The sequence below is a fragment of the Xenopus laevis genome, chromosome 3L, assembly GCF_017654675.1.
Source record: "Xenopus laevis strain J_2021 chromosome 3L, Xenopus_laevis_v10.1, whole genome shotgun sequence".
In the NCBI taxonomy this organism is placed as follows: domain Eukaryota; kingdom Metazoa; phylum Chordata; class Amphibia; order Anura; family Pipidae; genus Xenopus; species Xenopus laevis.
The window spans coordinates 106,466,619-106,491,644 of NC_054375.1; the positions used below are offsets into that span (position 1 = coordinate 106,466,619).

The window sequence follows — 25,026 nt, forward strand, 5'->3', positions numbered from 1 at the left end:
CAGCTATTGATTTTTAATTTTTGAACAATGTGAAATAAGTCACTAACATAAGTCTAAAAAAACTGCAGGATTTTTAAACATCCCAGTGAGCCTTTCTTTTACTGCTAAGGCTTACAGCAAAGCTATAAAGGTGCATCTAGGTTAATAAATAAGGGCCATTACATCCTAATGTATATTTTACAGGCATGGCCTTGCTAAGAACTCAAAGTAAGGGTGTAGTTATCTATCCATGGGGTCAACAGTTCTAAAGCTGTATTGAAAATTAGAAAAAAATAATTATTACCTGGCTTACAAGCTTAAAACCGGTCTATTAAATCGCTAATGGAATCCTATAGGGATTGTAGAGATAAAGTTGTTTTTTTCCCTCCCCATTTGTAAATGAAACACATTACTTAGCTGTGGCAATCATTTTAAATAAAATGGTGATTTGATGGTAATATCTATTAACTGATGTGTCTCTTACTTGTCCTTTTTTGCCGTGTTGTTCAACAAACTATTTTTTTTCACTGGCTATAAGGATTCTTTTTGTATATCTTTTTTTATTAATCATTCTACTGTATATTGTGCTTTTTTGCAATGTATAGAACTCTTATGGCAATAATGATTATGTGATAATCATAGAGACACATTTACAGAAGAAGAATTAATCCAGAATTGCATTACTTGCATGATAAATAAGCTCCTGGAATTCGTGATCACGCTACGCTCCAAAATTCTGTAACATCCCATCAAAGAGGATTTTAAGAGCCAGCAATGATGAATGTTACTATACCACATATTGCTTTTCTTTATTTTACAACGAATGTGCAGTGTTTCTTACGAGGTAATAAACTGTTAAGTGTTGTTATCAGATAAGTGACAGTGATGTTATATATCCAAACAACATGGCTGTTCTGATGCTTTGATAAATGGCACAGTAAAACACATTCTTACTCCCTATTGCATATTTTATCTACAGTATAAATCTGCTGCAGCAATGACCTAAATATCTTTTTTCAGCCTTGATGCCATCAGATAAATACTTCATGCTATTACCTGGATTTGTACAGTAGCTGCGCTATTTCTAAAAGATTCACAGTTCAAATTCAGAGTCAGCTAATTCAAAGCACATGAATATCACAGAGAAGCAAGAGCAACATTAAAAGAGCAACACATTCTGAAGGTGTACTGAATTCAACAATAGTTATGCATGTATTTAAATGGTCTTAACAAGAGTAAGAGAATTTAAAGAATGTTTCAATACATACCTAAAGTATACCATACATCCATTTCACCACTAAGCGTTCTCACATCAACAAATGTTTGTCCAAGAAAGTCATCAGACTCTTTTTTAAAGTGTTGCTTTACTCTGGATTTAATATCATCATCCTCGTCCCAAACTCGTACTTTTATTCTGTCTGTTGAGTTGTGGCACTCGCTGTGAAGAGGGTAATGTAGATATTACAGTAAGCAGCTATTGACCTCAATTACATCCACCAAAGATACAGTGTACCCCAAATGTATTAGAAGACACTAGCCGCCATATTTATATAAAGGTGCAAAGTTTGCCAGGGCTTAGTAACACATAGCAACCAATACTATGTTTGCTATTAAACAGTATATGTGACCAGTCAATGTTTCCTGCTGATTGGTTGCTATAGGTGACTAGACTGGTAGAAATATTTGCACCTTTATTTGACCATGTGTAATAACCATAGTAAACAATTAGATGTTTGCTTTTCAACAGATGCCATCTTAATACTAATCAATGATAAGCTGCTATAGGCAGTGGCAAATTAACACTACATGAGGCCCTATGCTACACTTTCCACAGGGCCCCCCTACCCCCGCTTTCCACAGGGACCCTGCTTCTGGACCTGGTTGGGTGACGTGCTGCCCCCATGCCTTGCTGCTTTCTGCTAGCTGGGAGACAATTTAGGCAGGATTCAGGCAAGATATACCTAGATTTAGGCAAGAACTATTTAGACTGCATGTCTTTTGCTGGAGACTTGGACCGCGTGTGCGCGATCAACTCCAAAGCCATGTGATGAGTCTGCTTCTTTAGCGCACACCAGTGACGTCACCGGTGCTTGCCAATTTCTGCCAAAGAGACTAGACAACCCAGCTTTGCACGCACATGACTACTATATGGATAGACGTCAGGTGCAGCAACTGTCTTGCCTAAATTTTCTCCCAGCCAGCAGCAATCGGCAAGCACCAGCCTACAGAGTGCAGACAGGGGACAGTTAAATTATTTCTTTTTAAATTACAAAAAAAAACCATGGGCCCCTGACCACTACGGGCCCCTGACCATTATGGGCCCCTAGGCTATAGCCTAGGCATTAATCCCGCCCTGGCTATAGGTTGCGCTTTTTATTACATAACCCCAGTTAAACACTGCAATGACAGTTGCCATAAAGGATAGGTAGAAAAACAGCCATTTAAATTTTAGGTGTCATGTTGATTAAATATTAACTATCTGATTATATGACAGATTTTATTTGCTGCCTTTTTTTTAAACAGATCAAGGCTCCCCTTTCAGTATCATACTTTCTGTTATGCTGAAACCTGATTGTCAGGGATCACCACCAATGCATGGTTTCAGAATATCCTGGGAATTCTCTGCAATAAATCAAAAGGCAACACTCATCCTTTAGATACATCCCCCTAAATCCCCAGGGAGTCATTTTCAACAGCACAGATCTGACAAATGCAGTAAGGGATAGAGCTTTTTCATTCTGCTATTTGAAGACTTTGTACATAGCCAGATATTTAGTAATGTTTAGACATAAGCAATATCAGCAATTTGAAAAGATGACTAGTTAGCATACCTATCTCCAGATTTGACTCATTCTGTCAAAATGAGCAATTTCACCAAGGCAGCAGACACCCCTATTACTATTATGCAGACTAGTAATTATTGACAAGTTTGGAAATTCTATGGACTATGGTGGTTGCCCACTAAAACACATTTCAAAGCACTGACATATTCTGCAGATGATATCATACAAATCAACCCTACCCCAGTATATGTTACAATGTATTATCCTCAATTTTCCTATACACACACATTATGGTCAGTTTTATCAGGATCCAGATATTCTGACTGTATGTTTTTGGTGTGTGCCCAGAGGAAACCCACCCAGGAGGAGAATATACAAACTAGGGATGCACCGAATCCACTATTTGGGATTCGCCCGAATCCCCGAATCCTTGGTGAAAGATTTGGCCGAATACCGAACCAAATCCGAATCCTAATTTGCATATGCAAATTAGGGATAGGAAAGGAAAAAGTGGAAAAAAATCTTCTTTTGTGACGAAAAGTCATGGTATTTCCCTACCTGCCCCTAATTTACATTTGCAAATTAGGATTCGGATTCGGCCAGGAACAAGGATTCGGGCGAATCCGAATCCTGTTGAAAAAGGCCGAATCCTGACAGAATCCCAAACCGAATCCTGGATTCGGTGCATACCTAATACAAACTCAAAACTCAAACTACAAAATTCCTAGTTTTTCTCAGTGATGGCCCAAGTTGTTTTTCCTCCTTACAGGTGTGTAGTAACAACGCTTTGCATGGCTCAGTTAAACTGATTATAAATAGTTGTTCAGTAGAGAAGCATTATACATGGCATGATTCAGTAGTGTTTAACCTTAGATTCATGCCTTTAAACAGTAATGAATATTTATGAACCAATACAGACAGTAACATAAAATTAACAAATTGTTAAAACAGAAAAACAAAAGAAAACCCCAAAAAACAATAGCTCTACAGGCTAAAAATAAGCCTTGTGAATATTTGAATACTGTACTAAATAATACATTTAAACTGAATATTAATTGTTGTAAAACTACAGAAACGAAGTGTAGCAGATGGGAAGCTTAACCTAAAGCTGCTTTTTAATCTCTAGAGATGCATCTAAAAGCTCTACCCTTTCACTGCTGGAGTTGCCTATTAAGAAGGACAAACAGCAAATCGTTGAAGGGAAGGCGTTTCCAAAGTACCGTATACACTCGAGTATAAGCCGAGTTTTTCAGCATCCAAAATGTGCTGAAAATGTCTACCTTGGTTTATACTCGGATCAGCGGGCAGTAGCTGAGATTGCAGTCACTTTTAATCATTCCTATACCAACAGTTCACTTGGGGAGAGACTGCAATATCGCACAATGCCCTCTGTTGGTTATTTGAAAGAATAACAGTGCGCCCTCTATTGGTTATATGAAAGAATAACAGTGACTGCAATATCACACAGCGCCATCTGTTGGTTATATGAAAGAATAACAGTGACTGCAATATTACACAGCACCCTCTGTTGGTTATATGAAAGAATAACAGTGCGCCCTCTGTTGGTTATATGAAAGAATAACAGTGACTGCAAAATCACACAGCACCATCTGTTGGTTATATGAAAGATTAACAGTGACTGCAATATCACACAGCGCCCTCTGTTGGTTATATGAAAGAATAACAGTGACTGCAATATCACACAGCGCCCTCTGTTGGTTATATGAAAGAATAACAGTGACTGCAATATCACACAGCGCCCTCTGTTGGTTATATTAAAGAATAACAGTGACTGCAATATCACACAGCACCCTCTGTTGGTTATACAAAAGATTAACAGTGATGGCAATATCACACAGCACCCTCTGCACATGGTAGTGGGACAATGCACACAGTAATCCGTTTGGCAATTCTCTGTCACCATCAACTTTGCAAAGAAGTCCGGTTGATCGCTGGGGGGGTCGCTTTGGCAGAATGTGCGCTGCTGGGAGACAGGGCTGTAGTTGTGTCTAGGCTTATACTAGAGTCAATAAGTTTTCCTAGTTTTCGTAGGTAAAATTAGGTACCTCGACTTATACTCGGGTCGGCTTATACTCGAGTATATACGGTAACATTTTGCTTTTTCCACTCAAGTTCATATTTTATGCATCCCTGAAAATCTGCACTATGAACATTACAGTCTTAAATTGTGTGCTCAATAACTCAATCTGTAGTACAGGTATGGGACCTGTTATCCAGAATGCTTGAGAACTGAGGTCTTCCAAATAATAGATCTTTTCGTAATTTGGATCTTCACACTTTATAGTAGATCTTCATATTTGATGCATCCCTGAAAATCTGCACTATGAACATTACAGTCTTAAATTGTGTGCTCAAGAACTCAATCTGTAGTACAGGTATGGGACCTGTTAGCCAGTATGTTAGGGAACTGAGGTTTTCCAAATAACTGATCTTTTCGTAATTTGGATCTTCACACATTATAGTAGATCTTCGTCTACTATAAAATCATGTAAACATTAAATAAACCCAATAGGCTGGTTTTGCTTCCAATAAGGATTAGTTATATCTTAGTTTGGATCAAGTACAAGCTACTGTTTTATTATTACAGAGAAAAGGGAAATCAATTTTTAAAAATGTGATTATTTGGATAAAATGGAGTCCATTGGAGACAGCTTTTTCATAATTTGGAGCTTTCTGGATAACAGTTTTCCAGATAACATACTTGTAGTTTTAAGGCATAAACTACTCTTCAATAGTTTATATGAAGGAACATAGTCAAATGTGCCCAATACTGCAAATCATCTGGATACTTATACATATATCATAAGATATGTATCATGGGCTGCAAGTGCATCAGAAATGAAGAAGCTTTAACTGGCTAGAGGCCTAAAATGTGGCCAGTGCTACTGAAGTGTCTATGATATAGCTAGATCATTCCAACAATTATAAAATTCTGATGCATGCTACTCAGTAAATCAAGGAAACTCATTATTTAGCCTATTTATAAATTACTGTCAAGAAACACAACAGAATCACATTTATGGAAAACCCACTAGAAATGTTTTTAAAGAATTCAAGAAGGCCACCCTCAGTATTTATACACAAGAGGTAAATACACACACATCAATGGATAATACAGTACTCATAAAAGTACCTGGCTACAAAGAAAGATATTAAACTACAGTGCAGCATGGAACCTTTTTTAATGCTTGGGTACTTTTATGAGTAGTATACATTGGTGTGTGTATTTGCCACCTGTGTAAAAATTCTAAGGGGGCACTCTAGCTTGACAGTTTTTATGGGGGGTGGTCCTTAAAATTTTAATAAAGCTTTGTAATTGTTTTTGCATAATTTTGAGTGTGGGTAGGTGGGCCAGTGACATTAGTGACAGAACTGTGATGTCAGGGGGTGGGTCATTGAAATCCAGGTTTTTTGGGGATGGGGCTATCATGTCACGTGTACATGATAAATATTGCTCAATTTTACAATCCTGGAAAACAGGTTTTGAACTGTACAATCCTTTGACAAACTGGGTTGTCCAATTCAAAACCAGAGAAGTGTCAACCCTATATTCAGCTCAGATTATTTATGTAGCTATATATTCACTTAAAATATAATCTATATAATATTGTATAGGAACATTTGCCTCACTAACATTTAGGGCTTTTCAACATAATCCATTATTAAAAAGTGTTACAATAACAAACCAATAACTCTGATTGTCTACTACCAACAGGTAAACATGGCAGAAGATTTGGGCAGCACTATCATGGTGAGTTCAGCCAGAAATTCAGCCTGTTTTTATGTGTATATATATACACATCAACCCAAGAAATTTGATTCTGGTGATTACAAATTTATGATTTTTTTTTTAAATTCATTTAATCCTTAGCCTGCTATACATTTTATAATTATTTACCAAGATGTAGTTACTGACAGCTTGTCATTTAACATGTTTGAATAACTTGCCCTTATTGACATGTTACAAGCAGGGATAATGTATAACCTTTACCTTTAGTTGAGCTCCGTGAAAGACAGATATTGCTTTATATGCAATTCTGTACACTGCCACGGTGGCATAATAATGCACCATTGAACCAAGTAGTGATCAATTCTCTCGTTGAATTGACTTTCAATATATTTTATTACCTTGGGACATTTAAATGAATCACCATGACCTTCTTTTTATAGAATGCTAGTAATGTCTTTATGGCAACTAAAGGTTTATATAAAGTCACACAGTAGTATATGGGTGGATGATACAATCAAACTATTATAGTATAAGTATAAATCTTACAATGCAACAATAACAGAAGAAAAATGCATTTCTGCATTCTATATACTTACAAATTGAATTTTTCATCCCATACTGGATTTAAGTTGCCAAATATGGTTTTAGTCCTTCTTTTGGTTTTTCCGACTTGAACAGTGACATATGGGTCACTTGAACCAGTTTTGTCTTTAGCTTGTAAACCCTGAGCACAAACCACTGAAAATAAATATGTAAATTTGTATAAGCATTATTGTTGAAGTGGCAAACTTTCTTATAATTAAGAAACACTGTTATCTAAAAGTAAATTGTTTTTACATGAAATTGTTTTTCATCTATTTTTGCAATGTTTTTTGCTTGCATAATTCTTGGTACACCTGGGCCTTAACCCCTCCCCGAATCTTAGATTGGGTGTGGTCAGCAATGAAGAAAGTGCAACTGCTCTTAGGGCAATATTTCTGGGACACTTTATTTCTGGGAGAAATCTCCTCTCCCACAGACAATAAAGTGCCAGAACATAACTACCACTCAACATTCATTTAAATTGACAGATGTAAAACACTTTACGTGCAATGATGCCTGCTAATCGCCCAAAATGCATAACAAGCTCTTTTTGCATGATTATGTAAAGTTGTTTTATATACAGCAATTCAAAGAAATGTAGATTAGCAGGAGGAGAGGGTCATTAGAAAGCAATAGTAAGGTTCTATGTACAAATATGCAGTGCAGCTTTGGTCTCCAGCGCTCAAATGGCATATTTTTGAGAATGTGTCCAAAGAAGGGCAACTTAGCTGGTAATAAAATAAAAATGTCCACATTGGAAATGATTACACTGAAGTCGTGGAGCTTTTGAAGACATACAACAACTATGTCTAAATATGGCATATAAGGAGAACATTAGATAAACTCTCTGGAGTTTTATTTAACAATAAATCCTTCCAGTGGACACAGGGGCAGCCACTGAGATTAGGAGACAGTAGATTCCATCTTAATTCCATTTTAAAAGTTTTTTTTTACAGTGAGGGCTGTGATCTTGTGGAATTCTCTCTATGAATCAGTTGTACTGGCAGATACATTAGGGAGTTGAATGGCTTTTTAGCAAATAAAACACAGGCTTACTGAAATAGTCCAGGAACTGGACTGTTTGGGTCATCTTGGAGTAGGAAAGGAATTTGAAAAAGTTTGAACAAGATGTTCACCTTCAAATTAACTTTTAGTATGAAGTAGAGAGTGATATTGAGAGACAAATTGTAATTGCTTTTCATTTTGTATTATTTGTGGTTTTTGAGTTATTTATCAGCATTGGCGTAACTACCGGGGGAGCAGGGGTGCAACTGGGCCAGGGCCCACACCCCCGCAGGGCCCCCCAGCAGATCGCAGGCACTGCAGCCGGCTGCAGCCGCTAAGAAAATGCGCACGGCCGAGGGGGGGGCCCGGCTGCACGGCCCGCACCAGGGCCCGCCCCCACCTAGTTCCATTACTGTTTAACAGATCTCCAGTTTGCAGTTTCAGCCATCTGGTTGCTAGGGTCCAAATTACCCCAGAAACCATTCATTGCTTTGAATGAAAGACTGGAAAATGAATAGGAGAGGTCCTGAACAGAAAGATGAGTAATAAAAAGTAGTTATAACAATAAATGTGTAGCCTTACAGAGCATTTGTTTTTATATGGGGGCCAGTGACCCCCATTTGGAAGCTGGAAAGAGTCAGAAAGAAAAAGGTAAAATATAAATGATAATGAATGATTGCAAAGTTGCTAGGAATAGGACATTCTATAACATTCTAAAACTTACCTCAAATGTGAACCACCCCTTTAATAATGGTTAATTTCAGAGCCCAATATTTGCCAATATCCACAAGAGTTTATTTTTCTAATGAGTTTATCTTTTTAGGTGCACAAAACATTTTTTGTGGCTAAATACTGTTAAACCATGCCTAACACTTTGAATTCATTCTTACCTGTGATATTTATTTTAGCTGACCATTTGGACGTTCCATCTAAAACACTTTGCTTTGATGCTTTAGTGTGCTGCACAAAGTCTTCTTTGTTGATCTGAAACATTTCTTGAATAAGCTGAAAAACCTCTGGTCGGTTTCTCTCCCTGATTTTCATTCTCTCCTTCATTGCAGTGATTATGTTCTGGGTTTTGTCCTCTGCGCCATGTTTGGAACTTTTCTCTGCAGCTCCTGAAAGAAGAAATGTTTTATATTTAAAATTAAGTCAACTTGTAGTTTGCAAACTCAATTCACCTTTAATATTTTCTTTATGTTTTTTTTAGCAATACAAGAGGAGGAAAAGCAATGTTCATACATAAGCACAGTTTTTGACTTTTGCTACTTTATTGCCTTTTGGGTGTTGCAGTACTTTTTGTTGCAGTGGAAGGCAATAGGACTATAATTTGAACATAACTAAGATAAATCACTTGTTATGAAACGCCTAACCTTTCCAGTATATGCTCCATCATCTCATGGCCATTATGAATCAACTTTACATTCAGTTCTGCTTTTCTTATCATTTTTTGTCCTGTCACCCTCCAAGCAGTTCCCCATGTACCAATCAATTCTCTATTTGGCATACAAATATATATATATTTCTTTTTTTTGCTGGAGGTAGAATAGATTACCCGAGTCAAATTCAAGACCTCTTTAACATAATATCCAGGGAATCCCATTCTGTCAATCATGTACTATAATTATTTGAAGTGCACCCTACAAACTGCAATAATATTCTATTTGTTACAGTCATTAATTCTCTTTTTTTACTGTGTAAATTTGTCCTAAAATTGTGTATCTTAAAACAGCAATGAAGGCTTTTTCTTCTCTTTTCTTAATCCTGCTGCTTTCTTCTCTGAAGCACACTAATTAACCATGTTATTAGCCCAGAATCCAAAAATAATTTAAGTATATCATTGACTACATTTCCTGATACATTTTTTGACAGTTTCTACATTTTAATTATTTTTTTCCTAACCAAAGTTTACACCTGATTTTCAAGTACAAAAACAATCTTTTTCATATAGAGTACTAACAACAGTTTTGGATATAATTATCTTTTTTTCTGTGCTGGAATGAATTACTCGAGCACAGAAAAATATAGTCAAAATTCTTTCTTTGTGCATGCTAGAAGCATCAGGGAGTGAAGATTCAGACAGGTGATCGTTTAGCTGGTGCAATAGATAAGAAAGGAAAGCCTTGGAGCTATGAGCACAGGGGTCACATGACAAGGGATCAGAATGACCAGCAGCAAGATTACACTGGTTTATATTTAGAGATAGGTAGAATCAGATGCAGCTGTGATTGGGTGAGAAGAAACGAGTTAAGGTAGGGGAAAGCTGGGCTGGGGCAGAGGAAGAGAGGGATGTGATGTCAAGCGAAGGAACAGTTCACTTCCTTATTCTTATTATTCTGGCTTTGGAATATTGCATTGGGTGAGACTGGCAGGGTCCTATTTATCTGATCAAATGTGCAGGGGCGATCCTGGCCCCTCTGCCGCCCAAGGCAGCAGCAGTTGCTGCTGCCCCCCCTCCCCCATGCGCTTACCTTTTTGCGCCTGAGGGGGTCGGGGGGGTCCACCATGGCAGCAGAGAGGGCCAGTGCACTAGCGCAGAGAGCCTAACTGCGCTCTCTGCGCTAGAAGAGACAAATTTCCGGTTTGGTGCTGCCGCCTGAGGCGACAGTCTCAAGTTGTCTCATTGGTGAAGCGCCCCTGAAGGTGAGGGGTCATTTGAGGAGTCCCCTTGTCATGGTGTTTGCCTGCTCAAAGTAACAAACACATTCTGATGAACTGATATCAAGTGTTATCATAAACTAGTCATAGAAAACCTTCTTGGATCAGTCATTTACTAATATATACATAAGAACAAAAAAAAAACAGAATTGCCCCAGCCATTGTGTTTTCTACTTGGAAAATGAAAAAGGAGAATGAAAAATGTATTGATAACTTTGAACCTTATTTGACTTCTTGTAATGCAGGGAATGGCAAGTAGAACACCTGTATCCCGGCCTTCCATCTAAATAACAACCAGATTAAATGTGTATGATGTTATGCATATTATGAGTAGACCCAGGTGGATGAATTCATTAAAAAAAAACATTGACATTCTATTTGTAGTTACAGAGACTTAAATGGAAGACAGAACATAGTGGAGACACATTCTGCATGAGGCTGCCAGGAGGCAAAATCAGCTTGACAGGTGCATTTCACTTAGATGATTAATACAACACTTTCTATACAATACCTTCCATTATTAATTTAGGAAATCAGAAAGTTTGATGAAGAGAGAATTAAAGGCAGTTGCAATGAATGTGAAGATTTTAGCAAGAAGCAAATGCCAGGGGAGTCAATGCACTGAAGGGCACATCAGGACCTAACAGCATTTCTTCAAAGAAATGTAGTGTAGAACACACAACTGAAAACAGAGACTGAATGTTTAATGTTAGAGCTGATATTTCATTTCAGTCGAATGGCAAATGAACAGACTCATATGAAACAGGCTATTTTTAGATTCCTTTCAGTATAAATTTGGGAATATAACATTACAAAAAAATAAATTTATACGGTTAGTTTGTTTCTTAGGCTATAGGCTTTAATTTAATTTAATAACCACATATACATGTATATCAGCTCATATCTTCCTTATCCTACTGTATAGCACTTAAGCACAAAACACTGTATAAATAAAATATACATACACATACTGTACATAGTAAAACAAGACAAATAGCAGTTCCTGATATTATACAAGGAAAGATGATTTCTATATTTTTGCTTCCAATGTTGATGTTGAAACATGTTTTGTTGCATGATGATGGAGTCCATTAATCAGGAACCATTTTTACAGTACTCATAATTACTATTCATATTTTATATGTCTTAACTTATTCTTTGTAACTTGCCCATTTTTCCCCATGAAGGAGATACATATGCCACTTTAATATTTAATTATGAAATTGAGAAGAGACAAAAACACATTCAAAAATTTGTCTAAAAAAGATAGACAAAGAACTTTACTTTGATAAGGTAAATATTGAACAAAGCATAAATAATGAAGGATCTGCTTAACAAGGAGCTACAGGAATGATAATTTACACTATTTTTCAGTACAGAGTAGTCCAAAAGAACCAGAAACTGCTTGCCACTAACACATCTTGTTACAGGACTTAGAGTCTTATTTAAGAGTGATCCTAACATGTCTAAACTAGACTATAGTATAGTGATGGAATGGTCCTAGAAAAAGAAAGGGCTTGATAAAGCTTAAATACAGGCACTACAGCCATTGCAACTCCAACTCCTTCACTGAAGAGTAGTTTGTGTCAAATAATCTCACAAATAGTCAAACTGGCATATTTTTCATTAACAGTGCCCTTCCTAGTACCTACACCTATTCTGGAACAAAAATAATACCTATATCAAGAGAGATCTTTGTTCATTAAAGCCACGTTAGCAAACACAATTGCAAATTTGTAGTCCAGGCCCAAGCATTATTGGTGCTAGTTTTAAGATGACATTTAACAAGCAAATCAACATTTCGTATATGTTCTTAAGCCACATACACACAAATAACCATCAATGGATGAATGGCGCAAGCTTTTTCTTTTTCTATATTACATTATTGACTTAATTTATAGAAACCAATTGCACAATTAAAATAAGATATATGCCGGAGTTCCCCACTGCAGCTCAGCTCTTCTGATCAGTGCTTACTGTGTTTTGATGCCTGCTTTATTTTAAATAAAGATACAGCTTTTTATGGAGGGCACTGTTAGACTTTATAATTGCCTCATCTAAAGGTGTTTGCTGGGGGTTTAGCATGGAATTAGATTCAACACTGAAACCATTAGCACTTCTGTAATTTAAATATACATAAAGCACAGAAACACACAGACATTTTACATTTGAGGGTTGAATTTGTTGGCAAAATATAAAAGTGATTATCCATACATCATTCAGAAATACAACAGAAAATTCTACAATTTCTGGTCAGCATTTATATTCTAGTTAAAGGAATTCTGTCATGTATGGTGTCGTTTTTATTTCTAAAGTACACTGTTTACACTGCAAATAATTCACTTTACAATATAAAATGTAATTCCTGAACCAGCAAGTGTATTTTTTTTTAGTTGTAATATTGGTGTGTAGGCAGCTATTTCAGGTCATTTTGCCTGGTCATGTGCTTTCAGAAAGAACCAGCACTTCACGATGGAACTGCTTTCAGGCAACTCAATGTAACTTAAGGAGTTTGGATTTTTACTACTGAGTGCTATCTTGTTCTATTGATAGGCTGCTGGGAGTGCAGTGCAGCAGCAAAAGAGTGACTGAAGTTTATCAGAGCACAAGTCAAATGACTAAGGGCACTAGGGAAACTGACATACAGTATCTAGCTCCATGTCTAGCCCCATTGCTCTTTTGAAAAATGGTGTTCAGTGCAGAGGTCTACTAGAGCAGCCCTATTAACTGATGCATGTTGAAAAAAAAAAAACATGTTTTCATGTGACAGAATCCCTTTAATGAATCAAGGCACAAGCTTGGCAAATGTATTTTCAATTAAATTAGGCAGGGGTATATTCTGAGGCTCAGGAAGAAATAATTTCTTAAGGAAATTATCTAACCTACTCAACGTAATGCAGTCAGAATACTGAAAGAAATTTTCTACCACTTCATAAATGTCAGAGGTTAGGTTCTCACACAGCAGCATAAATTATGGTCTGAAATAGGTGAAGTGGGTTGTCATTTGAACCCTTGTGATTTCTGTCATTGCTTCCATTGTATAAATCCATGGAAGTTATTGAACAAACATGACAGTCACTAGGATGTCATGTCACTAGGTTGGCAATTTCAATTTTATTAAGTAAATATAGAGAGGCTAATTTACTAACATAATTGGTAAATTGCACCAGTACAAACTTTTGCTTATATTTTTGAACTTGTAGGAGACTGATCAGAACTAATTGCTTGGTTAGTATGGTTAGTATGGGCAACTCAACTATAAATGTGTTAATATGAAGCACTGTGTAGGGTACAGAACAATGTGTCTTCACATTATTATTCCAGGACTTAATTATGCATTTCCCAAGGTATGTATAAAGATAGTCTTCTTCTTGCATACTGTCTAGCCAGTCATATTTCTGACATATTTGGCTCATATCCATAAACTGTCTTTGCACTGCAAGAGCCAAGAATAGCTGCCAAGTTATTTTAGTATAGCCTTATGGCCAACAGTAACCTCACTGGAGCTCATTACTTTACTGCTAGTTTCTGCCAATTCTCAATATAAATCCAGCAGTCTATCCCTTCCAAGACTCTTCCAATAGATCCTCTTAAAGTGTGAGCTATTGGAAATGAGACTTGGCTTACTTTAATAATCATTTTATAGAAGTTTCCTTAGGGATGTAATAAACACAGATGCAAAATATGTCCCTGGACGTAGAACATCATAATAGCCATGAAACAGAAGCTTCTCACAATTCCAGGGGAAAGATCCAAGTCAAGTATAATACAGTATTTTAGTAACAAGCTTACTCACAATTACTCACAATTGATTCACAGTGTAAGTAGCTTGCTAAGAAAATATGCATTTTCATTATAAAAATGAGCTCCATTTAAAGTAAGGCTACTTAGCATAACTTAGGGTTGATAAACCTATTGTCCATCAGTTAAAGCAAGATGAAGCAAATGCTACACCTCCAAAATATTTGTAAATCCCATCTCTAATCATTCAGAATTAGAAACTGACCTGACAGCTGGGGCATTGCCACAGGGACCACAGTGACAGAGCAGTGAAAAGCTCCTTTCAAAATCTGCCACAGACACTCATTAAGGCAGAAAAGGCTTTACATGGAAGCATTTCAAAAATGTATCCATTACGTCAAACCCCCTAAATGTATTGCTTGCACTTTAATTGGGATTTCCCATGACACAAGGCTAGGCAACTAGCAGTGGGCAGAGACTCCTGCACTTTTGTAATATTTCAATATGAGGCTTCAAACAAAATCTTGTTATCTTTGTTGCCAACTTGCCATAAGCATCATGAAGCTGAGACTATTATTTCCATAGTCTTTTGATGATACAGTATATTACTCTTAATGATTCAACCATGGCATGTGGATTGGTGTCATGATAATTTGTGTGCTGAAAGTAAGATATTTTAATCGTGAAGTTTAATTGATTGCAAAAAGACAAAGTTAAAGATCTACAGATTTGCCATTGGGATCTGCATTGTAGGAGTTATTACAAGGGGACTCCTCGATTGACCCAATGCTTTTAGTCATCCCACTGGAGCCAGGAATGGGGTAAAATGGCCACTGCATTTATTCCTATTTTATTAAATAAATAGGACCATGCCAACCATACCCCAAGGCAATATTCAAAGCCAGAATTGCATAAGAGATTGCTACTATGCTCTGACATTCAGTGGCACAACTAGTCTGTGCCAGCCCCCCCCCCTGCAAAATGTTCAGAGGGGCCTGGCACACTCTGATCCCCATCTTCCAAACCCTCCAACCCACTTTCCACCCCACCTCTGCCCACTCCCTGCCCTGTGCTGACCTGCACCCCTTCCCCACTGCAGGTAAGAGAGCCACTGGGGAGGATATAGAGGAAGCAGACCCTGCAGTCCAGGGCCCTCTGTTCCCCAGGTTCCCCTTGGCTGTGGGGTCTGCTTCCTCTATAGTGTTGCCACTGCTACCATACTTTACTGAAGACTTGAGATCAGCACTATGTCATTATATCTACCACTGAGTATTAGACTGCCTTTACCTACAGAGTGGATGGCCTCAAACTCTGCTACCAGTGGTAGCTGCACCTTCCACCATGAAAGAAATTTAGTAGCCCTACTGGCAGTCCTGAATCTGCAGTGTCTTGATGATATGAAATGCAAGCAGGCTGCCACCTAGCACAAGTAGTAGTAGTGTCTGCATCAATCAACCCATTGTGCAGTCACAGGAGAGAAACTCCTTTCTCCCTCTAGCATGGTCCTACCACTGCTGTGACAAATACAATTAAAATACATTATCATATATCCACTGTTTCACTGATCCAGAGGAAGGCTAAAAAGCCCAGCCTTAAGCCAGTGCTAATTATGCCTCAAGAGGGAAAAACGTCCTTCCTGACCCTAAAAATCAGAAACATACCCTGGATCAAGCATTTGACTTTCATTTAACATGAATGATACTGTGCAAATTCAAACGTTTAAACTGTATAACCGTACCTAAACCACAATATAACTGCCAGGAAAACATCCACATTTGGTTATTAATAGATAATATGAGCAGGTTTCTACCAGCTCAGAAGATCCTAATCTGCTTCTACCCTTGACATTACATCCCTCTATTTCTCCATCCCCAGCCTAGCTTTCCCCCACCTTGACTCATTGTTTCTCACTCAATCACAACTACAACTGATTCTGCCAATCTCTAAACATAAAACAGTATAATCCGGCTGCTGGTCATTTGGAGCCCTTGCCATGAAGCCCTGCACTTATAGCTCCAGGGCTTTCCTTTATTTTTCAGGATCAGTTTTGGTAGAAACTTTCCATACATCCGTGATTTCCAGGCAATGTAATCATATTTCAATGCATCCACCCTTACTGCCCTCTGCGATATAATTTGATTTAATTTCTCATTACGATGATAGGCATATTTTTATTCATACTACTAATGCATTATATGATATATGTTTATTTATCATGATAAATTATTGTTTTTAGCATATTTCAGTGTATGATCCACAACTGCCATTAATCTGATTTCTTTTTGATGCAGCCATACATTTTCCCAGACTGATATTGTATTTTGCATTTTTCACCCAACATGATATCTCTCATTAATAAGTACAAATGTCTATAAACAAATCATCCTGTGCAGTAACCAGTGGTCATGTGTTTTGGTAACTATTTCAAAAAGAATATCATGACCTTGAACCCAGAGCAAAATAGAATGATTAAATGAAGCTATGCAGATATTGATGCTAGTAATGGTGGACAAGTGGGTGCAATATGAAGGAGGAAGACAATATCTATACTTAATGGCCCAGAGATATATCACATCATCTGACTAAAACTGAGCAATTAATCTTATTGCACAAAGGGAGATAATGTAATATTATAACAGCCTAACATTATCAACATTTTAAAAGTCTAATATTAGCAACATCTACAGAAGCAGCATGTGTAATTTCCATAAAATACACACACCCCAGAAAACTTCCTGATCTACTCACAGCAGTAAAATCATTTCATGCCACTCTGTTTGTTAGCCATTAAACATAGAATTAATTTTTTTCAAATTCCAAAAATGAATTCTGAATTCTGCCAATTCATGTTTGGCAAAGCAAATACTCATTTGTTCCCATTTTTCCCTCATTGAAAGTATCCATTATGGAATAAGCAAACAAGTTCTAACATAAACTGCCCATACATAGCAATTATTGTCTGCCAACATGGCTACTCTTAACATCCTACTGGCACCTGCATGAGGCCAAAAAAACTAAATATTACAGCACTCTACTCATATTTATATAAATCTGGTGCAAGTCTTCTGGTCTCCTCAACACTGTATTTTACCACTAAAAAATATATACTTAGACAGTAATTCACTTCCACTAATATTGCCTTTATGAGGCAATATTGTAAGCTTTGATGATTTTGTTAACAAGCCTGGAAGCTTTTTATTGAAGTGGAGTGTGGTCTGTATGTATATTTTTTCCATGTATGAATATAAAATAATGGCCTTTCCATCTGAATGGGTATGGCACCAAGCCATGTATGTGGTTCATGTCTACAGAAGCCTGCAGTTATCCAAACATAAGGGTAGGATGGAATATTTATACCAGTCCAATTTGGGCAATCATTTGGATGACCAAAGGGTCACTCATACCACTGGATGTTGTTAGAAGTAAAGCATGGGGATAATTTATGAGCTTTTGAGAAGAGTTTGCTGATAATCTAAGATACAAGATAATTATGTTACATGGGGATATTACTGCTGGCATGTGTCACTAAAAACAAATGTAAGCGTTTAACTCTATTATTAAATACTGTATTTAAGTGAAATTATATTTTATTAGAAAGATTTAATGAATAGCAGACACCGGGGAGAAACTTAACAAAGCAGACAGGACTGACAGGGACTTCATTAATGAAAAAGAATAGATAATGTAATTTTGAAATGAAATATATATGTAAGCAAGGAAATGATTTAAAAGTGCTGGCATATACTAAGAAATGTACAAGATTATACCTGCAATACCTAGGGGCTGATTCACTAAATTCGAGTGAAGGATTCGAAGTAAAAAAACTTCGAATTTCGAAGTATTTTTTGGGCTACTTCGACCATCGAATGGGCTACTTCGACCTTCGACTACGACTTCGAATCGAAGGATTCGAACTAAAAATCATTTGACTATTCGACCATTCGATAGTTGAAGTACTGTCTCTTTAAAAAAAACTTCTAGTTCGGCAGATAAAAGCCAATGTCAAAGTCAATTTTAGCCTATGGGGAAGGTCCCCATAGGCTTGCCTATGTTTTTTTGATCGAAGGATATTCCTTCGACCGTTGGATTAAAATCCTTCGAATCGTTCGATTCGAAGGATTTAATCGTTCGATTCGAAGGATTTAATCGTTCGATCGAAGGAATAATCGTTTGATCGAAGGAATAATTTTCTGCGCTAAATCCTTCGACTTCAATATTCGAAGTCGAAGGATTTTAATTCCTAGTCGAATATCGAGGGTTAATTAACCCTCGATATTCGACCCATAGTGAATCAGCCCCTTAAAATTAACAAACCAGAAAATACATGGATGCCCATGTATTTATAAGAAAATGATGGTGGGGCACTCATGTAACATGAAATATTTATGGTGCATGGGAAATAAAAGTGAAAAAGATGGGAGATAATACGTAGGGCTTTTGGAAAAAAACAGACCCCAACAACATACACAGCATGTTTGATATATTTACAAAATAGAAGGAAAACTTTTGGTAGCTAAAAATCTATGATTATGGAACACATCATACTATAAGAAGACAGAAGGGAAATAAGCAGTTTATGAAAGCACACTATACAGATGTGACCTTTGCAAGGTTATTATTTATGGGTACTAATCTTGTGATATATAACACAAGGATGTTGAAAATAAGTTGAAAAAGTCCTAACTGCCTACATAATAAAATAAACCATTAAATAGTTCCCTATTAAGCTAAATATTGGATGTGTAATGTCCATTTTTACGAAAAGATGTCAAGTTTTAAATTATATATTTTCAACAAATATAAAAATGTTGGGAAGTAAAATAATAGCTAAATTGAATTTTCAAAAGAATAGTATAAGTTCGGTTTAATAGATGCAGAGTATACGACAAGATAATATCTAGGAGAAGCATGAAAATATGATCCTCTGAAGGTTCAGTAAAAGGAATGATCAGTATTCGCTAATTCACTAATGCACAATAAGTGCATTTCCCAAATGTTGCAAATAAAATATGGCTGAATAGTAAGCATGTATATATGTGTCTTAGTAGCTCTGGTATAGATTGTTCAACCCGGGAATTGCTCATACTGTATGGACAACTGAAAGCAGAGAGGCACTCTCTGTATGGTGTTGAACTTGGTACAATCAAGATTTATGCCAAACACAAAGCCTTCATTTTGTGAATGAGATCTACAGCATTCTCTTGACTACTACAATACAAAGTAGAAACGACTCAATGCATGATGGTGTTTATATAGAACTAAAAACCTAATAGTTAATGTCCTAGCCACAGACAACTTTGGAACTCAATATGGTTGTATTTTCCTGTATTTTCTATTCTAGATAAATATGCCATAATTTGCTCTTAAGCTTTAAAGCCCAAAGTGTAAATTCAAATAATGGTTTCTTTAGTAAAACACGTTGCCAGCTGCTTTCAAAGCTTTTTTTTTTATTCCAAAGCAGTAACACTATCCAATGGATATATATCCATATTTTTGTTTCCTTTCATGGTGTTATGTGGTGATTTATCAGTGTTTCAGAGAATGGCTAAAACTGTCTGCAGAGGATAAACAACATATATCAGGGGCTATTTCCTGCACCTGACAACTTTGGAGCTGTTTAAATAGACCTGAAGATTGAAGTACATTAAGTAGATTGGGGTAGTGTAAAGAAAAGCAGGTTGTGTGTTTCAGAAGCTTTTTAGCTGCCAACCTTTATAAAGTCAAGCATTTAATTCTTTAAAGTCAAGTTCAGTTATGCATTTTTATGTGTGTGTTAAGTAACAAAAACATGTTGTATATCTTAAGCCATTGTAACAATGCTTAACCTAAGCCCTTGCTGTACTTTAGATGATATTATATTAGCATTGCATTATAGTGGCATTTTACTCTCACTCTAAAGGTTCATTCAGGAGATATCATGAAACACAAATGAAGAATGAAACATTAGACTTTCTAAAGTGATCTTTAAAAAGAGTTTGATGTGATATTAACTCCAGATAAGCAAATGTAATGCTTTCAGGACAACAAAGATCACAATTAGAGATGGATTGAATGCACTCTGGTGGGTTTCAAAATGTCAGCACCATCTGGGCTGTCTGACAGTGTACCATATGATCCTTTAATGTAATCTGCATATACTGTATTCTGATCCTCTCTAAGGAATTAAAAAAAAGCAATATAATCATTAAAACAATATGTTGCTCAGCAATTAGAACGTCTGTCAGTGAAGGGACAACTGGGAAGGGGTGGTGAATAGTAATACAAAATGGGAAGTGTCTCTGGAAGCTACAAACAATTGTTCACTATATAAATGGACAGATTCGAAGCAATGTTTCAATTGGTCTTCATTTATTTTATATCGTTTTGAAGTATTCATATCCCTGCCCTGTCTTTTTTCATCCTGCAACTAAGAACGCTATCTATAAGTTTATTTGGGGTCACAGATTGACTAGGAGACTTCTATTATTTTATTTTTATAGTTTTATTATTTTAATATTTAAGAGATGCTTATTTTTCTGCCTGTGCTAATACATATCTGCACAGTGGGGTAATAGTAACAGATGCTCAGAATAAAAAAGGGAGGAGGCTTCCTGAATGTATTATTGTGAGGAGAAACAAGAAAATTTGATAAACTTAATTTGCACACCTTTATACACATTTTACAATTATTTTTTTACCTTAATAAAAATAGATTTTATGTGAATAGGACTGATAAAAAATGCACATTTGGTACAAACCATGTTCTCTTATTTTGTGATGAGATTTTTAATTATTACCAACCAAATGCTGCAATAAAAGTAAGTGGCCAAATTGTTACACAAAAATTTTAGAATGAATGTGTTTGCCATTCAGCAAGTGTAGGATTCACATATATATTCAGTGTATCATTCACTTTGATCAAACAGCCCTTGTTTCTCTGCACATAATTAAATTATGACTCTCACCTAGAGGATTCCAACAATAGTTTCTGCAGCTCCTCTGGAAACAAATCTAAGCTTTGCCCAAGTAGAGGTTCATTCTGTATTCAATTAGGTTTGTATAGTCACATCTGTTCCACATATTTTAAACATCAGCTTTTATATTTACACTTTTTTGTTGTTGTGGAATAGATATTCATGAAAACCGATTTTCTGCCAAAGTCCACACCTATTAAATTAACCTAAGATTTGTAGAAACGTTTGATAATACAGGCTACATTAATGCTGATAAAGGAACACATCTATTTTTGTATAATTTAGGTGTAGATGTATCCAAGTGTAAAATTAGAGATTAGCAAATACCACTCTCATTCACATGGGATTTAGCTTTCACCCACTGATAAATACACCTCTAAAAATCCCATAGAAATTATGGAGAGTGACTCCTATGTGTAGCATAATGCTCACCAGTCTTATCCTTAATATTATAATATGATTACTTTTAGTATTGTTTTCTTTATTCTTAAAAATTACACATTTCAAACTGCAATATACACTGCAATAGATTTTCAAGGCACCAAGAGTTCCTTCATAAATTTATAATTTAACTGATGGCTCCTGAAATCAAACTGCCCTTTGTCTCCAGCAGTTTCCTTCAAATTCCTGTTTAACAGATGAGGATTGCTCAGTAATTTTATGCACTAAACTATCTATCTATCTTAGATCTTATTAAGATTTGTAAACAAGCAGCCATTGCATCCTCACATCACAACTGAACAAATTATTACCGCAGTTTCATTTTTGAAAATGTAAAATGATGGTAACCTAAGTGGCAGCAAGAAAATATATTGCCTGTGCCAAAAATAAAAAAAATGAATTGCACAAGTAAACATGGCATTCTTAGTGCCTTTATTTTAATAGGTTCTCTTTCCATTTTGCAAGATGAAATTGTGTGCTTTTTGAGACAAAGTGGAGAAATAGCTAATAACTCAAAGTAATAACACTTCTCATTTCTTTATTGATGCACTAAATATGCTTTTGTAAAGCACACTAAAGTCTAGTTTAAGAGAAATTAATCTCTTGTTTAAATAAGGGAACGTTAGAAAGGGAGGCATGTACTGTAGAAAGTCACTTTCAAGTAATTACTGTAATTCAAAATGAGATTATGGTATGACATGTTTATGCAATCAATCATCAGTGCACACCCAATGTGGAACATGCAACCAGTCAAATTAATCAGTTGCAGCTCGGGTGTTCCAAAACCAGGCTAGAGCATAATACACTATTCAAATCAATGCTATCACATTAGATTGTAAGATCCATGGAGAAATTCATATGAATAATGAGCAATCTTTGTAAAGCTCTACTTATATATGCCAATGCAGTATAAATAAAGATTTAACTAACATCATCAAATTTGCAAAAGAAAGACTAAATTATCTAAAAGTCAGCAGGGATGTAATATATAATCCCTTTTCTTCTCTATGTGCTTGGTAGTCAAGTTGGAAACATTTGTATGAGTATGGGGCATATATATTGTATTGCCCTTGTTGTATTGCGCTTGTATCAAAACAAATCCCTAAAGGCTGGTCATACACTGATTTCCATAAATTTGAGGATGGAATTTAAATAAGGTCTCCATTTCTTTTGTGAAAACGGAAAATATTGCCTATGGATACTGCTTATCACCTGAGCCGTACTGCTTTTTATTTTTTATAATGAAACACATGCCCTTTACTTCTTTTAATGAGATCCTTCCTACAGATTCAATAACAATCCAATGCAATTTGTATAAAATTAAAGTTTTAAGGAAATCAAGGCATACAAACAAACCTTTTCATGGAACCTTTTCTGATTCTTTGTACTGCATATCTCTTGATTAAAGGGTTAATATAACTACAAATGCAACAGCCCCCTCAACATGTATGGGCAATTATAATAATAATGTCCAAGAGATCATTATATTAATTATTAATGTTTCCAATAGTTGACATTAGACCCTTACTTTGTAAGCAGTCGGCATTCAGCAGGTCTTGACATTTCTCATGGCATTTGACTCCACACTCTGTACATCTCATACCCTGCCTTGCAATGCCCCAAAGCAGGCCTTCACATTCATAGCAGTAGGTTGGTGTCGTTGCAGTCCAAACTTCAAAGTTGTGAGGTGTGGTCGAAGATATTGGGTAGATTAGGGCTTGAAGTGTTTTTTTGAACACATGCATTTTCTGTTGAGATACAACACTGATTGTTATTAGATGTTCTCTAAAGACTTATGATACACATTGGGGTTCATTTATAAAGTTTACGCAGAGAATATTAATTCACAAATAGTTGTATTGCCCAAGTTTTTTTCCTGAACACCAAAAATATTGCACTGCTGTGCCCATCTTTCCATTTTTTGCATATTTGCATTGCGCACATGAAGCAACTTGTGACTCAGAGACATTTGAATTTGTGTTTCATGAAAGAAATATTTCATCTTTGTTAAGTCATTGCAAATTAATGGGAAACAGTCACAAATCCATGAAAAAAAAGTTGTTATACTGATTTAGTGAACAAAGATCTTGCCTGCCCTGTTTAGTTCTTTTGGTTATGTACAAACTAGACAAATAAAAGCAAGGCCCTGTTGCTACTACTGTGGTACTCACAGGACAATTTTTAATCATGAATGTAACTTACTGAAATCCAGCTGTGATGTAAACCTGTTAAACCAGGCCATGCATATTTTTATCTTGTATGTTCTAAATTCCATACCCTCACTACTTAAAACATCACAAAACATGGTTACACATGGGTAAATTATGGATATATTTGTAGTGGATTCCTAGTAATGCTTTATTATCCAATGGGTCAAGCCAGAACCGTGTGTAGCAATTCAGCTAAATAGCTGCAGGGTGACCAGTTGGATCAGAAGAATTCTGGAAGATGTGGCTATATATTGCTGAACAATCAGCCTGCCAGACATTTTTCAGATCTCCTCCACAACTAAATCTGTGTGTGAGAAGCCTTCAGATATGCGTGTTGAAGTTCACCTTTGTATATGTGCGAATTAGCTTGACATTAAAAAAGATGTGGGTGTATACAGTATTCACTTGTGGATTGTTGAGAATTGTTTCATAGAGGAAACATCCAATTATTTTGACCAGAAGTGTAACATTTTTAACATTCTGTGGCAACACTGCATTGAAAAAAGTATCAGGACAAGTGCATGAAAATGGTGAATATTTTAAAATCGAATTCTACATTTTGTAGTTTTTGCTCCTCCATTTGTTGTACACAGCAAAATACATTTCCACTTATTAAAGATCTTCCTGTAAACTGAAAATCATATGGGATTTTCCATCACCTTTTCCTGCTTAGGAATTCTACACACATTTTAATATTCTTACTGGAAATGCACTTACCAGCTCCTCATTGTTTACAAATGTACGGATACCCATCGCTACTGATATTCCAGCTTTCCTTGCAGTAAGTGTCTAAACAGAAAATGCAAATGTCACTGCTGGTATAATATAAATGCAAATACACACAATAGTATGTGACTTTAATATATGGGAGGAAAACAATCAGTTTTTTATCAAATCACTGTTTTCACAGGATAAAGAGAAAA

General features: G+C 36.2%; 1 protein-coding gene across 2 annotated transcripts in view; it reads right to left on the bottom strand.

The window, feature by feature from the left end:
* The window catches only part of LOC108711380 (protein unc-13 homolog C), a 240,663-nt gene that overhangs the window by 143,837 nt on the left and 71,800 nt on the right, over positions 1-25,026 (bottom strand). For both annotated transcript variants that reach the window (XM_018253063.2, XM_041586773.1), the window contains exons 7-11: positions 24,821-24,892; positions 23,422-23,641; positions 8,991-9,218; positions 7,110-7,251; positions 1,248-1,417 (exon numbers count right to left, since the gene is read on the bottom strand). In XM_018253063.2, coding sequence (XP_018108552.1) covers positions 1,248-1,417; positions 7,110-7,251; positions 8,991-9,218; positions 23,422-23,641; positions 24,821-24,892 — 832 coding nt within the window. The remainder of the gene's footprint in view (positions 1-1,247; positions 1,418-7,109; positions 7,252-8,990; positions 9,219-23,421; positions 23,642-24,820; positions 24,893-25,026) is intronic.